Source organism: Balearica regulorum, chromosome 15, assembly GCF_011004875.1.
Source record: "Balearica regulorum gibbericeps isolate bBalReg1 chromosome 15, bBalReg1.pri, whole genome shotgun sequence".
Lineage (NCBI taxonomy): Eukaryota > Metazoa > Chordata > Aves > Gruiformes > Gruidae > Balearica > Balearica regulorum.
In genome coordinates this window covers 2,540,445-2,555,338 of record NC_046198.1, presented here as the reverse complement: position 1 = coordinate 2,555,338, position 14,894 = coordinate 2,540,445, and the positions used below count along the sequence as shown (strand labels likewise).

The 14,894-nt window shown below is 44.8% G+C and overlaps 1 protein-coding gene across 3 annotated transcripts in view; it reads right to left on the bottom strand.

Moving 5' to 3' along the window:
• Window positions 1–256: 256 nt before the first annotated feature.
• The window catches only part of ADCY9 (adenylate cyclase 9), a 95,082-nt gene continuing 80,444 nt past the window's right edge, over window positions 257–14,894 (bottom strand). For 2 of the 3 annotated variants that reach the window (XM_075767680.1, XM_075767679.1), the window contains one exon: window positions 257–10,880. In XM_075767680.1, coding sequence (XP_075623795.1) covers window positions 9,692–10,880 — 1,189 coding nt within the window. In that variant the 3' untranslated portion in view covers window positions 257–9,691. The remainder of the gene's footprint in view (window positions 10,881–14,894) is intronic. The other variant, XR_012837886.1, reaches the window with a different exon arrangement.

The window sequence follows — 14,894 nt, the reverse complement described above, 5'->3', positions numbered from 1 at the left end:
GGGAAACCGAGTCACCGGGACGCAGATGCCCGGCCAGACCCGTACAAAAGCTTATGGCCGCGCGGCCCCGTCGTCGGCAAGTGCGAAGAGGAGAAGGACATGGTGGCGGCAGGTCTCTGGTCGTCGTGGGGCAGGAGGAGAGCAGCAGAGCGCCTGGGCACGGATCCAGAGGAAACCTTCAGATCTTCCAGGTGAAATCCTTCCTTTGCAAGGGCTCAGGACTCATTAGGGTTGGTTTGTTGTTCATTTCCCCCCCCCCCCCAAGTGAAACCCAACGAAAACCCAACGGGATGTTTAAAGGAGACCCCCGCGGCGGGGGTTAGAGGAGAGCCAGAGCCCTGGGCTTTGCTGCTGAGCCACCTCCAGCAGCCCAACGCCTACAGCTCTGTCGGCCGGATGATTTTGGGTTTCGAAAGCACCAAGGCTCCTCTCCTCCGCCAGCCACCCCGGTCAGCTGTTTCTTTTTCTGGGGACTTACTCCGGGATCACAATGCCTCACTCCACTTTCCTAAGCAGATTAAGAGAATCTGAATAAGGCACTGGTATTCCAGAAGAAACCATCCACGCTCTCTGCTAAAGAAAAAAGCAACTATTCAAAACTTCATCCCCAATTTTGGCCAAAGCATGGAAAAAAGTCTCCGCCGAGACCTCCCGTGGCAGCCAGCAGCGACAACAGGATGGCTGCAGAGGTGCACGGCCCCTTCCCAACGCTTCAGAGCAGGATTAAAGTGAAGACAAATGAGGACGGAGTCTTCTTCCCAGCTGGCTTTGGGAACACGAAGGTCATTTACTGCCAACCAACACATCAAAGCGCAGCGGGTCTATGTGACAAATTCCTTCTGCTTTTAAAATGCCTTCTAAATATGCACCTAATCAAAAATTAACTCGAGGGTTGCGTGATTTATCAAACACACATTGTAAAAAGCCAGATCCAAAACAAAGGGCTGAAAAAAACTTCTGTTCCAAACTATTATTCTTCAAAACAATGTGCAAACGGCACGGGACTGCGTTTGAAGTCGTGCTGGAGCAAAAATAAAAAAGCGAACCAATTTTAAGTTGACATAGTGTATTGTGAATTACTTTCTCAGCTTTTCTACATCTAAGATAGCGTGAAATGATCTGCCATACAGTAAAACAGTTTAATATACAATTGATTACAGAGCCGTAGTAACGAGTCAGAGATAATACGTGTCTTATCTATATACATATATAGCTTAAATATTTCACAGATACAACATTTTTCCAATTCGGTTTTGTCAACAAAGCATAGGCGGAATATTTACAGTGAAGCCGCTGCGAGGAAGCCCCGTCCCCCAGCAAAGCCCCGGCAGAAGCTGCCAGCTTCCCCCAGCGGTGTGTGTAAACAGACCGGTTCTCTCTTTTTGCAAGAAGGGAGGGGAGAAGGTAGCGGGAACATGGACTTCCCTGGGGTGGGGAGAGAAAGAAAACAGAGACGTCATGAAGAAACAATTTCCAGCTAACCTGGAGACCTTAAAATGGTTTAATTTGCCTTTTTTTTTTTTTCTTTTTTTCCTCTTTTTTTTTTTTAAACCAGAAACTGTTCTCAATTAATGTTTCAATTCAGAATTCAATAACGTTTTGATGATGTTCTCAACACTTTCTAGACCATCTCCACGTGTGCTTATGCAAGGCCAGGCAGTGCTGAAGTCTCGGTAAATACTGTGCAGGCGGCTTTTAAAGAAAGCAGGGGATGGTCGGGGGTCCGCACCGGTCCCCCGGCCCCGCACCACTGTCCGGCTGACAGCTCCCGGTAATCCAAAGCCAACCCTGATTTGAGTTTCTCACTCTGAAAATAATTTCTGACAGGCTGTTTGTAATCGGGTACCGCGGCGCTCGTACAGGGCGAGGTGTAGGTGCGATACCGTATAAACACACCCGCGTGCCCCGCAGCCCGGCCGGGGTCGGACAGCAACGCCTCGACTTAGAGTACAGGGTTTTAAAAACCAGCTGGAATTTCCTTACGGGAAAACGTGAAACGAAACCGACAGCCCAGGAGGGAAGACGTATTTACGAAGGCATCCGACAGCCGTCGGGCTGGCCGTGGACCCGTTCAACCGAGCAGGGCGGCGGGAAGCTGCCCCAGAGCAAACCTGCCCAAACCTCCGTCGCCTCGCCGGCCCGCGGCTGCCGAAGCCCCGGCTCCAGGGGCACGTCCAGCTCCTTCCCGACTCACCCAGCTTTCCCTTCATCCGCATCTCTGCCTCCTGCCTCCTCCTTCATCTCAACGCCGCAGGACCGAAAGAGCCCCGGGGGGTGGGAAAGGAGGAACCCAGCCCCCGCCGCCAGCAAAGACAACGTTTTATGCTAAGTTAAAAATACTGTTTCATGGAACGAAGGAGATTTTTTCCGAGCAATGCGATATATAAAGCCATCAGACCAGCCCTGGGGAGAGAGGAGACTTTCCTGAGAGCACAAGGGGAGGGGGAGAGCCTGTCTACCTGTTCCTGGGTAATTGGGTGAGGGTGGCCAAGGTCCTTGTCATCTTTGGATGCTGCCGCTGCCTCCTCGCAAATGGGAGACACCCGCCAGCGAGCAGAAAAATTCCCCAATATCCAGCGCAAACCTGAAACGGTGTTTTGTCTCTCAGCAGATGTTCGGAGTTGTTAAGGCTCTTGGCTTTAAGGAGTTTATTACTTTGGAAGTTTAAAGCTGTACTCGCAGTAGGGTATAACAAGTCTCTGTCTCAGCATATATATATATACGTATCTATCTCAACATGGTCTCTGAAAACTAGAAGAAATTAAATAGGGGAGAAGGTTACTCTGGCAAGTGTGGACTCCTGAACTACCACACGTGAAGAGAAACATCTGACGGTGCCGGTGGGACCGTGCCGGTACCTGCGTGGTGGCCAAATCCTGGTTCAGGCAGCGATGTAGAGCAGACGGCTGCAATACTGCAAACCCTCTCCTTTGAACAATTTCTAGGGGCGACAGCGAGATGGAGTTATACAGCTGATATTAGAAATAAATCACAAACGAAGCTTGGGTCTCCCGCGAATAAAGGTGAAGTTTCAAAGATGCTAAAGAGGCATTCTCCCCGTACCACACGCCACATTTTTTCCTGCCCTGCCCTTAAATCTTTCAACAACGACTTGATACAAACCATCTTGCAACTGCAAACTAGTATTTCGCCAAGTATTAGCGTTAAGTTAGAAACAAGCGAAGACACGAGCGACTACGGGAGAAAAGAAAGAAAAACTCGAGAAAGTTGCTTTGTTTTGACTCATCCAAAGGAGGATTTGAGAATCGATGTTCAAATCGGGGACGTGCGAGCGGCGGCACCGGGACGCTCGACTCTGATTTTGCGCATCGCTGCTCATCGCCGGATGACAAATTGGTTAGAGCTGAAACTTAAAATTTTAGTAACTCTTCCCAGCCGTGACCTTCTCTGCAGTTCTTCAGATTCAGTGAACGCTGCAACTTCCGGAGATTAAAATACGTGCTGCTGCAGCGAGCCAGAAAACAGGGAGAGAACAGAACAAACCACGTAAAGGCTAAGACGCGAGAAGCCGACACAGCAGCCTCGGGGCCTCTCCAGAAGCGTAAAACGGGAACGCCGCCGATTTCCGTCTCGGAGACACGCGTGTCCACAGCTGCTAAAAAGGATGTTAAACGTATTGTATTGCATCTGGAGCGGCCGACGTATTGCATCGGGCCGGGCGGCTCGGTTTAGCAGCTACAATAAGGGACCAGGGAAAGAAAAAGCTTTAAATATCTTTTACCGATCGATTTTTTCCCAGAAGAATCTTTCTCAAAAGCTAACATTGACTCTCAAAGGTAAGTAGCAAACACGTCGTACAGCCCGGCCACTTACTCCGGGTTGAAAACAGAGGTGTAGCTTGTCTGGTAAAAACTTGAAAAATATTTTAAACCAAAAACTTGCATTATTTTCTTTCTACCAGAGCTTTAGGGAGTGTCTGTCAAGCACCTCAAAACTCCTCCCCAGGGCATCACGCAAACTGACCCACTGTTAGGACAAAATATATTTCATCCCTATTTTATTTTCTACTTGAACCTCTTCAGAGCCTGGTGTTTAATTTTAAACGAACTCTAACAAGACAAAGACAAATCCCTGTCTGATTTTCACTGTCAAGACTCTGAACAGAGTTCAGAGGGTGACATTAAAGCAGATTTTTTTTTAAAATGAGCCCATTTGAAGGCTCCCTGATCCCACCAGAGAAAACCTGCCTTGCTCAGCCTGCTGGAGAGCCAGGGCTCTGCTTCGCGCCCGCGAAACCTTCCCCCGCAGCACCCGGCAAAGACATCGCACCTGGAAATTAAAGATCAGCCTTCGAAACAACCCGACGCTTTCATTCACGTTCACCTTCTCCTTTTCTCCCTGATTTCAGACCTGGAAACACACATCATCGCACAACCAAACCCCCATCGTTGCGCTGTATCCTACGCATTTCTGCACACCGTGGTCTTCCACCTCTCCAGTTTCCTTTATATTTTTTGATATATTTTAACAGAAAATGGTCCACAATTTCACAGCTCTCGACCGAAAAATCCTCAGACCAACGGAGCACTCAAACTAAAACCTGGACAACTACAGTATCTGCCAGAATTAGCGTGTAATGGTTATAATTTCCAACTTTTTTACAGGATGTTGCAGAATCCCACCGCTACTGGCAGTGGAGGATATTCTCAGCAACAACAAACAGTAGTTCAGGTTCTTCCCCTTAAACATTGCTCCTCTAGAAATCAAAACAAGGACTGCTACAGCCTGTGGAGAGAACTGGAAAGGGAAAAAAAAAACCCACCACGTTGGAATAAATGACTTTCCTGCCCAAATTCCTGTTCCACATACAGCGAGCCAAGTCTCAGGATTGCTCTGGGACCCCGACTGGGTTTTCGCAGCTGCCTGGGGGATGATCCCTGCACCTCTACCTCGACTGTTTCTCTTTCCACATGAAAATCATTCTGTATTTACAGTCCAACCACCCCCGTGACACCACCTTCAGCATCTAGGAAAGTCACATCAATAAATAATTACCGCACTTTTAGCGGTTTTGTAATATTTAACTAAAACAGGACTGAAAGGAACGCTGCTTCAGTGAATCCCAACGCTGACAGCAAACACCGGATTTTATTTCTGCTTTTGCGCGCCTGCTAAAACTCAGGGAAATAACTTTTTTTTTTTCCTTCACTTCTGGTTTGATGAAAAATGTATTTTTTCACAGAATTCTTAAAATTAACTGCTGGGATGCGCCTGCTGCTCTTCTCTATCTTCTGTCAAGCAGCTTAAGAACAGCACAAGGAGAAAGCTGCAGCTGTGACCAGACAAACGGACCGAGATACCAAACGAGATCTGTGCAGCGCCGAAGACGCGGTTTAGCAAAGGTGAGGAGCGGGGACAGCGTCCCATCCAGACCCAGCAAACAAAGGCCACAGCAGGGCAGAAGGGAGAAAATAGACCTTCAATTGGGCAATAAGCCCCCCCAAGGTGCAGAGTTAAATAGCTGATCGCATTATATCCAACCTCAGGCGCGCTCGGCCTCTTGTGATGTTGCAAAATAAAGACACGAATTAACGTTGCTCCCTGGCAACATTTTTTTTTTTTTTTTGGGTCATATTCAGAATTAAAAGTTTTAGAAATAGCTTAAGAGTTAGCAATTTTGAAATGCTAGATACCCTAAAAGCTTGGCTCTTTAATCAAGAATAAGCTCTTCTTTAGCTAAAAGCTGGTCTGAGTACAGTGTTTGGTTTACAGCTCCTTTCATTTTTGCTCCGGGCGCCTCCTTTCTGTGTTTTAGCCCTGAAATAAGAGTATCCACATAGTTAGTTATTATTTTCTTTTAAAGCCCTTGGGGAGTCCATCCTCTCCCCTCTCCTCATTTTGTCACATCAAAATCCTCCTGCGCTTTGGATTAGGACAGTCAGGCACCGTCCCCATCCCGCCCTGCTCGCGGCTCTGGCGTTACCTCCAGCAAAGGGGAACGGCCCCAAATCCCAGGCAATAAGTAACAGGCAAAATCTGTTCTTCTCAAAATCATAAATGCCAGAGGGAAATCAACGGGAATGCCATTTACTTGTTTTCGAATGAGAAATCTGTCTCAGAGAAGTAGCTGGGAGAAAAATAAGCATTTTTGTGTGTTAGCAGCAGATTAAGACGACACTGCAGAAAATACGCAGCATATTCCTCATTACGCTCTGGAGCGGCTCCCGCAAGTGATCTGCAGCAGAAGGTGACACGGGGCTAACAAGTATTCAGCAATCTTTCCCCTCCCTCCTCTCCTCTGGATAATTTTTCAATTATCACCATTAAACCACCCTAAGGATAGGAAACGCGGCAACGCACCGACTATTCTTGCAGAATACATTTCCAGGCACCTGGCCAAAGTCCTCAAGTTTTACACCGTGGTCGAATTGCGCTGGCACTAACAGAACAAGCACAAAAGGTATTTTAACGAAGCGAACTTTGATCAAGGCCTCCTGCAAGCGCACACGTGTCACGGCTGCAGAGAGGAACGCAGAACCGCACGATGCCATTAAAAACGCCTCCAGAGTAATTTTTGTGAATATCGGGACGTCTTTTCAAAGGCGTAAAGGGAAGGTGCAAAGGTTCGGCTCCCACTGTTTTACGATAGAAAACAGGTATCTCCTTGCTCCTTGTGCCTGGGAAAATCTCGCTATCCAAAACCAAACCGAGAGCTTAGTTTCTTGATTTTGTTCCTATGCTGCACTAAAGAGAAGATTTAAAACGTCGGGAAGAAGACCTGCAGTCTCAGTTGTCGCACGCTTGCTGCCGTTCTGGTGGCAATAAGCAAACAGGGGCACCACGAGTTACTCAACTTCTTACGACTCTTTTTCCCAGCTTCAGAGTTAAGGCAGAGTAACGTCGCCGGCAGTTCCCACAGCAGACAACAGCCCTCGATTTCAGAGTCCGCTAATACTTCTGTCCTCGGGCATTTTATTTGCTTCGTGGCAACAAAAAAAAGAGGCCCTGGTATTTTTTGGGATATTCTAATGTTACCAGAAACCCAGCAATGCTCCCGCAGCACCGTACCACGACAGCACGGGAGCGTTATTTACTTTACGGGCTTTCATATTCTGCAGCGCGTTGCTTGGATAACAAGGCGGCAGGCGCTGTGGGTCCGGGGCCCTGCTTCAGCACCTTCTTTTCAGGTTTAATCATAGGGTGCAAACCTCTCTTGCTGGTGGGGGTTTGGTTATCGTGCAGTGTCTCACGCGAGAGAGAAGCCGGCACATCTCGACTGAACTCTGGCTTTGCCAACAGCTGATCAAGGAGACAGAAATACTGGATAGAGTCATCTATAAAATCGGGAGAAAGAAGTGAAAGGGAGAAAGGTTTGAACGACTTTGAGACGCTAATATAACACTAGAAGGCATGTAAACAATTCTGGACACGTTAACACCTCTGTTGTAAGAAAAGAAATACTGACACACGCTTAACTGAAACGAGAACCCTAAAAATGGTTTCAAGAATACATTCTTCGGATGCAAGAGGTATTTGCAGAGTTATACTACCTGAAAGTTGGAAGTGCAACCCACTGCGGGGAGGGGGCGGAACGGGGCTAGTTTTAATCGATGGAGAAGGAAGGCTGCTGTAGAACTGTGCACTAATAAAAACTTTATGTTTTTATCTGTGACACAAGGGTATGGGGACAAGAATCCCCTATTTTTTTGTGTGTGCTGGCAGATCGAGCAAGTAAGATTCATTTTAAAGAGCTTTCATATCAAAGGCAATCTAGAGGTGCATAAACAGCAGCTTTTGCGAGAACAGTGTGCAGAGTCTTATTTAACTAACCGAGATGGGAAATCTCGCAGATTTGCGTTTGACAAAGGCTTCAAGGGCTCTGTGCTGGCTGCCGAGGGTAGATGGACCTCAAATAGCTGAATAGGAACTTTACAATGTATGTATTTATTACTCAAACTCCAAAAATCACATAGAGAATAAAAAGAAGTATCAATATAATGTGACTTGAGTTCAGATGGAAAGAAAGAATTAAAACCCACACCAATACACAGAAAGCACAGCATCGCGTTTCACCAGCTCTTCCCTGGCTAACGAACTTGTTTCGGACATAAAAATTCTTTCATTTTATTTGGTGTTGCAGGAGTTAGCTGAACTGAAATAGTTGAATAATTAATATTATCCAAAGCAGGGCATCGAACATAAGCGAAGGAGGTGATGGAAGCGTGCCGAGGGCAAACTGGTGTAGTCTTAAGGCCCCATCCTGCAGTTCCCTCTGTGCAAGCAGGTTCCTGTGCTCCCGCAGGTCTCCGGTCCCAGGGACCTGCAGAGTCTCATCTGCAGGACCGGGAAATTATTGTGCTTCTCAGCTCACTAGAAAGGACTCTTTTCCCTATTCCCGCTTTCAGCGGCACGCAGGGAGCGTGCTGTTCTATTCCCTGCTGCAAAAGCACAGTGTAGGGCGGGGGTGGAGGGGGGAAATCCTGAAAAATATTGTGCAGCACCATTGATTCAGTACAGAGGGAAAGCTGGGGTACTCAATTGCGTTTGGTGGCTTCGGAAGTTTCACCAGCTTTTAAACAAATATTGCCTAGGTAACTTCCTCACAGTGGTTGGTAGTTCAAAGAGGCTGAAACACCGTCTTATTACTCTTCTTAACCCAATTAACAATTCGTCTCTCCTGATCCCTTCCGCACAAGCACACAAAAACCTCCAAACAAAATAAAAACAGGACTTAAATAAATAAATAAATAAACGGCATTCCCCAAACATTTATTTCGCTTTTTTTTTCCTCTCTCTCTCTCAAATCAGACCAGCTTAGGGATACCAACTTCACCTACCTTCGCAAATTCAGCCAGGGTACGGATTAACACGAAACTGCTTTAGACTCGCTAGGACCTGGATTGTAACACTCTCACGGTCACTCATCTGCTTCTGGAAACCTGTCCTGAGAGCTGGTGAAGTCCGAACCCTTATTCCACTCCCACAGATCAGTAACTCATCGGCTATACGGAAAAGAAGTTTATCCGAAGCACACAACGGCACGTTAAGGTTGAAGAAAGCATTGGTAAAAGGAGAATAAAACTACAGCGGTTGTTCAGCCTACTCTAACTAAATGTCGAGCCACTGCAGAACTCCTCCTCCAGCCCAACACAAAGTCAAATTGTGTCACCCCCTCGCCAAGACACTCTTTTGTGGTACGTTACTGGCACTTTATGTCAGTCTCATATGGTAGATACATGCACATTTGTCTGTGTGTTTACATACAAAAGGTCTGATAACAGTAAAACATTGTTCAGAGAGATATAAAAAACCCAAGGAGTTGCATTAGCCAAAAAAAGTGTTTTGTGAGAAACAACAATAAAAATGATATAACCACAGCTTTTCTTTTCTTTAAAATTAGATAAATACCCAAAGCTATGATTTCACTTGGGGCCTCTGTACCTTGACAGGGAGTCCAATGGAGTATATCTGAAGGCACTTAATATCCTCTACTCAGCTGTAAGATGGTTGCACAGGGAGCTGGGGAGCTTGGGATGTGATTTGGGGCACGGAGGAGAGAGATGGATGAAAACAAGCCCTGAAGAGCTGTGATCCACACAGCATCAGGCGCCAAAATGAAAACAAACGTACAACCCAGGTGTTGAGAAGGTCTCTCTTGAAAAAGAAAACTGCCAATTGCAAATGTCTGTGTTTCTATCGACAGAGCACTTCATGCAACTCCGACAGTGCATCATACACTCTTAGAGATATTTAGCTTTGTCAGTTCATTGACCTCCTCAGTTCCCGCTTCCTCACAGTCAGTCTTCTCCGCGGCTTTGCCAAACCTGCACCTCTCCTCTGCCCTCACCACGTCTTTCTGGAGCTTCTTGGTGGAAGGAAGGATGTCCTTGGTTTCCGAGTTATCTGTGCCGTGGGCTATCTTATCAGAATTCTGTACAGAAGGCACCAGGTTGGCGATCTCGTCCGTCGGAGATCGCCCAATGCTGCCATCCACTTGAACCCGAATGTCTGGAGATATGGACAACTGGTGATGTGGCACGATCCCATTGTCCATGCATTTTGGGTAAAGGTAGGTCTTCATCTGACCTTTCCCCTTCACATTGACCGTCCCCCTATAGTCAAAGTCATACCCCATCTTGTTTAGGATGCGGTAGCTCTCCTCACTCACCTGTATACGACACTCGACGCCAGTGGTGTCCATTCTGCTAGCAATGTTCACAGTGTCACCCCAAATGTCGTACAACAACTTGGTGGTGCCGATGACCCCAGCGGTGAGGGGGCCGTGGTTAAAGCCAATCCTAAGTTTAAAATTAAACCACAGCATGTTGTTGTTGAAGTCATCCACCACTCGCATCATTTCTTTGGCAAATTCAAAAAGGGTCTGCAAATGTCCGTGGGGATGGTTGTTGTCCTGACACTGCGAGGTGTTCAGTCCTGAAGCGGCCATGTAGGTTGCCCCAATTGTTTTGATTTTCTCAATGCTGCTGTAATGCGGTTTGCTCAGCAGCTCATCAAAATCCCCAATCAATTCATTCAGGACTCGGTAGCACTCTTTGCCTCCTTCGTAGTTCTCTTCATAGAACTCGCTGAAGTTCACAATACTTGCAAAGATCACTCCGCCGCTGTCGTGGTTTTTGGAATAGCTCTGGGAAACCTTCAACTGCTCGGCCACGTGGTAGGGAATAATATTCCGCAGCAACCAGTCAGCTTGATCCCTCATGCTCTGAATTTTGGTGCGGTGAAGATCGGCCTCCACGTCTCCATGGTAGTGGAGGCGGTAACTGACCTCAAACTCTCGATTCAGAAACCAGACCAGGAGGAGTAGAAGGAAGGAAACCAAAATCACTTCCTGACCGATTAGGTCTGCTGGCCTCTTCATATCATTTGGCACCGAACTGTTGCACGGACTTCTTCTGGAGCTGGAAGCAGAAGAAAGGGAAAAACACGAAAGGTACATTTAAAAACAGAGAGTTAGGGCACTGCCGTTTCTGCTCTGTAGTTAGAAATCCTGTTCTAGAAAAAAGCGTAGGAAGTGTATGTATACTAAACTTTAAAATAGTCTTCGATAACTTTATCTGCTGCTAAACATGCTAAAGAATTAATTTCATTCTTAAACTCACTGAGTACTTCCTTAAAGGGCTATCAGAAGATTCAGCAGCACAGAAATTGCTCAGCCTTTACCTATTTTAAGTAGTCCCATTTTAAGGACTTCACCAAGGAAACAGTTCTCGTTATATCTAAATATATAACTAAAAGCACTACATGTAAATATGTATATAAAAATGCTTAATAATGCCTGCGTGTGTGTTTAGATATATGGGTGCACATGTATATCTGTATAGGTGTGTGTAAGTTTTGTGGAATTTATCTTTTTTTGTATTGCCACCAATATTCAGAAACACTATACACTCCTCATACTTTTCCCTTGCCTCCTCATCAGAGACCAGTAACCTTTGCAGTGGGCCTTTAATGTTAACACATGAAGGTTTTGGAAGAAGAAAACCCTGTACGAGACACTTAACGAACAACTTGCATGTCTCCTGCGTGAAAGCAGAGAATATGGAGCCCTGGGTTGATGTCTTTTGTACGTTATAACCACTGAAGCTTTTAATGGTGGAGACAGAAAGTTTCTCAAAGTGCCAAGATTAAAAAAAAAAAAAAAAAAAAAAAAAGTCATGTCTCGCATAGATTGAGAGTAATATTTCAAATCCTTTTGACAATTCAACTGCCTGTGCAGATTATGAAGCACCGATGGAAGATGCTTCCAGTGCCAAACCGCCCTTAACGGGAGACACCTGCAGTCTCCGACCTCAGCTTTCTGGAGAGATGCAAAGGCACCAACTCAACCTGAGAAGACACCACCTATGCAATCCCAGAAACTGAGTCTGGACCCTGACAGATTGGCACACAGTGATTTCTGGAGTCACTTAACCGCAAGTTTTTTCTGTAAAATTATGCCAAAGCTTAAGATTTGATATGAGCAGACACACACTGAAGTTTTTCAAGTGAAGAGATGGTTTGATAAGGGAAAGCATCGCTCAACCTTTCTCCCTGAAAAACAGAAAGGCAACCCGTATCTCAGTCTCTGTCTGTATTTTATGCAGGTATGTTGGCAGAAGAGATGAAAACTCAAAGCACAACTGTAGCAAAGAGCTCAAGAAGACTAAATTTGTTTCTGTATTTCTAAGTTCAGTTTGTTTCTTTATGTCTATGGGGGACATGCTTCCACTTCTGAAATTGAAGCGGACGTTTTAGCACTTGAGCTGTATTACACACCCAGTTTCTTTTTCTGAATATTCATTCCTCAATATTTGATGGACATAAAAGCGTGATGAAGCAAAAACATAGCACAGTTGTGAAACAGATGAATGCACGCAATCTCTGAAAACATTTGCACATGCTATGGTCTTTGTTTTTATCTATTAGCTCTTATCACAGTAAGCCTACAGGAGAAAAAGTTTCCTGTAAAACATTTACACTAGAGAGCTTATAACTTGAATTTCAGATTAAAGCTAAGACCGCATATTACGTTGGAAATCACACCTTTTGTTTTCAACTGTAAATATACTTCTCCCAGGAGAAATGAAGGTATATTCATTTTATTGGTTTGATATTTAAAAAAAACCCACAAGGGAAGAATGAAAGGAGGCGATTACTCCCAACTCACGGAATAGGTCCCTACAATCAGGTTCCCATAATTGCTGGTGTGTTGCTGTACTCAGACTCCTTCCTTTCTCGCTTACAACCACTTTTCTCAACAGAAGCTCTGTTATGAACCTGTTCATTTTCTCCCAGAAAGACAAGTCAGAGACCAAGACAAAGGCTAAGTTATTAATGACCAGAATGGTAACAATTCCTGAAATACACTCCTTGCTACCTATGTTGCAGGTGGCAGAGCATCCTCCCAGTTTGACGGGCTTATAAAACAAAACGAGGGGAGGATACATAAGAGAAAAGATCTTGAGAGAATAAATAAGGCTGGAGAAGGTGAGGAATGAATCTTGGTTAAGGAGCATGATTCAGGTTGTCTTCAGGACAGTTCTCTGTTTTCCCTATCTTGTGGGAAGAGATCTGAGCAATGACATGTTACTCCTTTGAGAGTACGAGTTTGATCCAGATAATCTGCTCTAACATCAAACATCCCTGCCACAGGGATTTATTTAAGTCATTAAAGGCTTTTTATTTACAGCTTATTGTACAAAATACTCGTCAAAGTACTTTAATTCCTCTTAAATGAATTAGGCAAGCACCACAAATTTTACGTTACAGAAAGCGGCTTGTGTTGAACGCACGATCTGCCTTTTAAGAAGAAACCACTGCCTCCCGTTCACCGCTCCTCAAGTACTTGCATCTGTGAACTCTGTCATCTCCTCGAGCATTGGCCTGACCTTGTTTCGCACGTGGGTGTACAACCTTAAGAGATCTGCTTGTGAAATGAGTGACTCACTTGTAAGCTGACCTGATTTCATTAATAAGGTAATGGGTTAGTATCTCAGAAAAGAAGGTGCAGTATCTTTTCCAGAGCAGGCATCTTCGATCACGATGCGACTGCTACAAGCGTTAGTACAAAAAGCCACGATGCCAGCCTGAAGGAGGGAGAAATTACACGTCACTCATTTGGAAATCAAATTTCAGGACTTTGAAGTTACCAGGTTACAGTACCTACAGGAGTATAAATCATCTTATGCATTCAGTTAGCAAAGATGACCTGAAACTACCCTTTAGAAAGAAAAGAAGGGGAAAAAAACCCCCACACCTATAACAGGAAGGATCACACCCCCCCAAATCTTTTTAAGCTCTACTTTTTATGAGGTGTTGCAGCAGAAAACTCATTTTAAAAAATCAATCAAATTGAAATCTTAAGCTGACAATGTTCCTTTAACTCAAACTGGTGAAGTGCTTCCTGGCACAGATGACTAACTATTAACTTGGCATCTTCATCCAGGCTGGGTGTTGAATATGGAACAAGTGAGAGCTCCGGAGATAGAATCTCCTTTGGCTTGATCACAAATCATAAAGATAATGGCTTTCTACTTATAAAGATTTTTGGAAAGCCATTTTGCTTCTGAGCCAGTAACCTATGTTTGGATTTGGGTATCTTGCTATATTTAAAGAGGATGCATGCCTCCTAAATCTTAAAAAAGAATGCAATGGCGGAACAGCGCAGAAAGGGGAAATCAAACAGCTGCTTTCGATGAAGAACATATAGTGGATGCATATTAAAAAAATCCCTATCATCAAGAAATTTTAGTTTTCCACCTCAAGTGGCCTATCACTGTTCTGGCCCGAGGCGTCGTGAACTGGAAAATAATACACCCTACCTGCTCTGAGATAAAAAATGAATGAAAAGGAGAAATATTTCTTTCTTAAAAGTTGTTGTTTATGGTAGTATCTCTTTTGGGTTGAAGAACTGGTCTGGCTGGAAAACAAGGCAAATTCCATATTTTGATTTATTGAGCATAGCATGGACAGTCCAGAAATGAACTTTGTGCTAAGACTTCAGAACATTACTAGTATCTCTCTTCCCATGCAACATTAATAATTACCTTATTAATTACCTAATAATTACCTTAATTCTTGATCAAGAAAAGGGAATAACCTCATTAAAGGCATGCAAGTGAAAAGTTTGTTTGGCCTTCTTAAAACACGAGAAAATCTCTTGTGCTGACTGGGATGAGCAAAGAATCTTATTTATTTATTGATTTCAGTGAGAAAGGATCAACGAAAAGGTTTGTGAGGATACTTTTTTTGTTGGTCCATCACCTGGAGCAAGGGGAAATTCTGTTTGCACAGAACTCTAGAACTGTGATACACAATAATGCACCTGAAAAGAGCCCTGAAAAAGAGAAGCCAAATTCTGTTGTGAATTAATGGTAGAAACAGAATAGGATTAACTCCTCGTTCTCTCTCTTAATTGCTGGCACTTGGAAGAA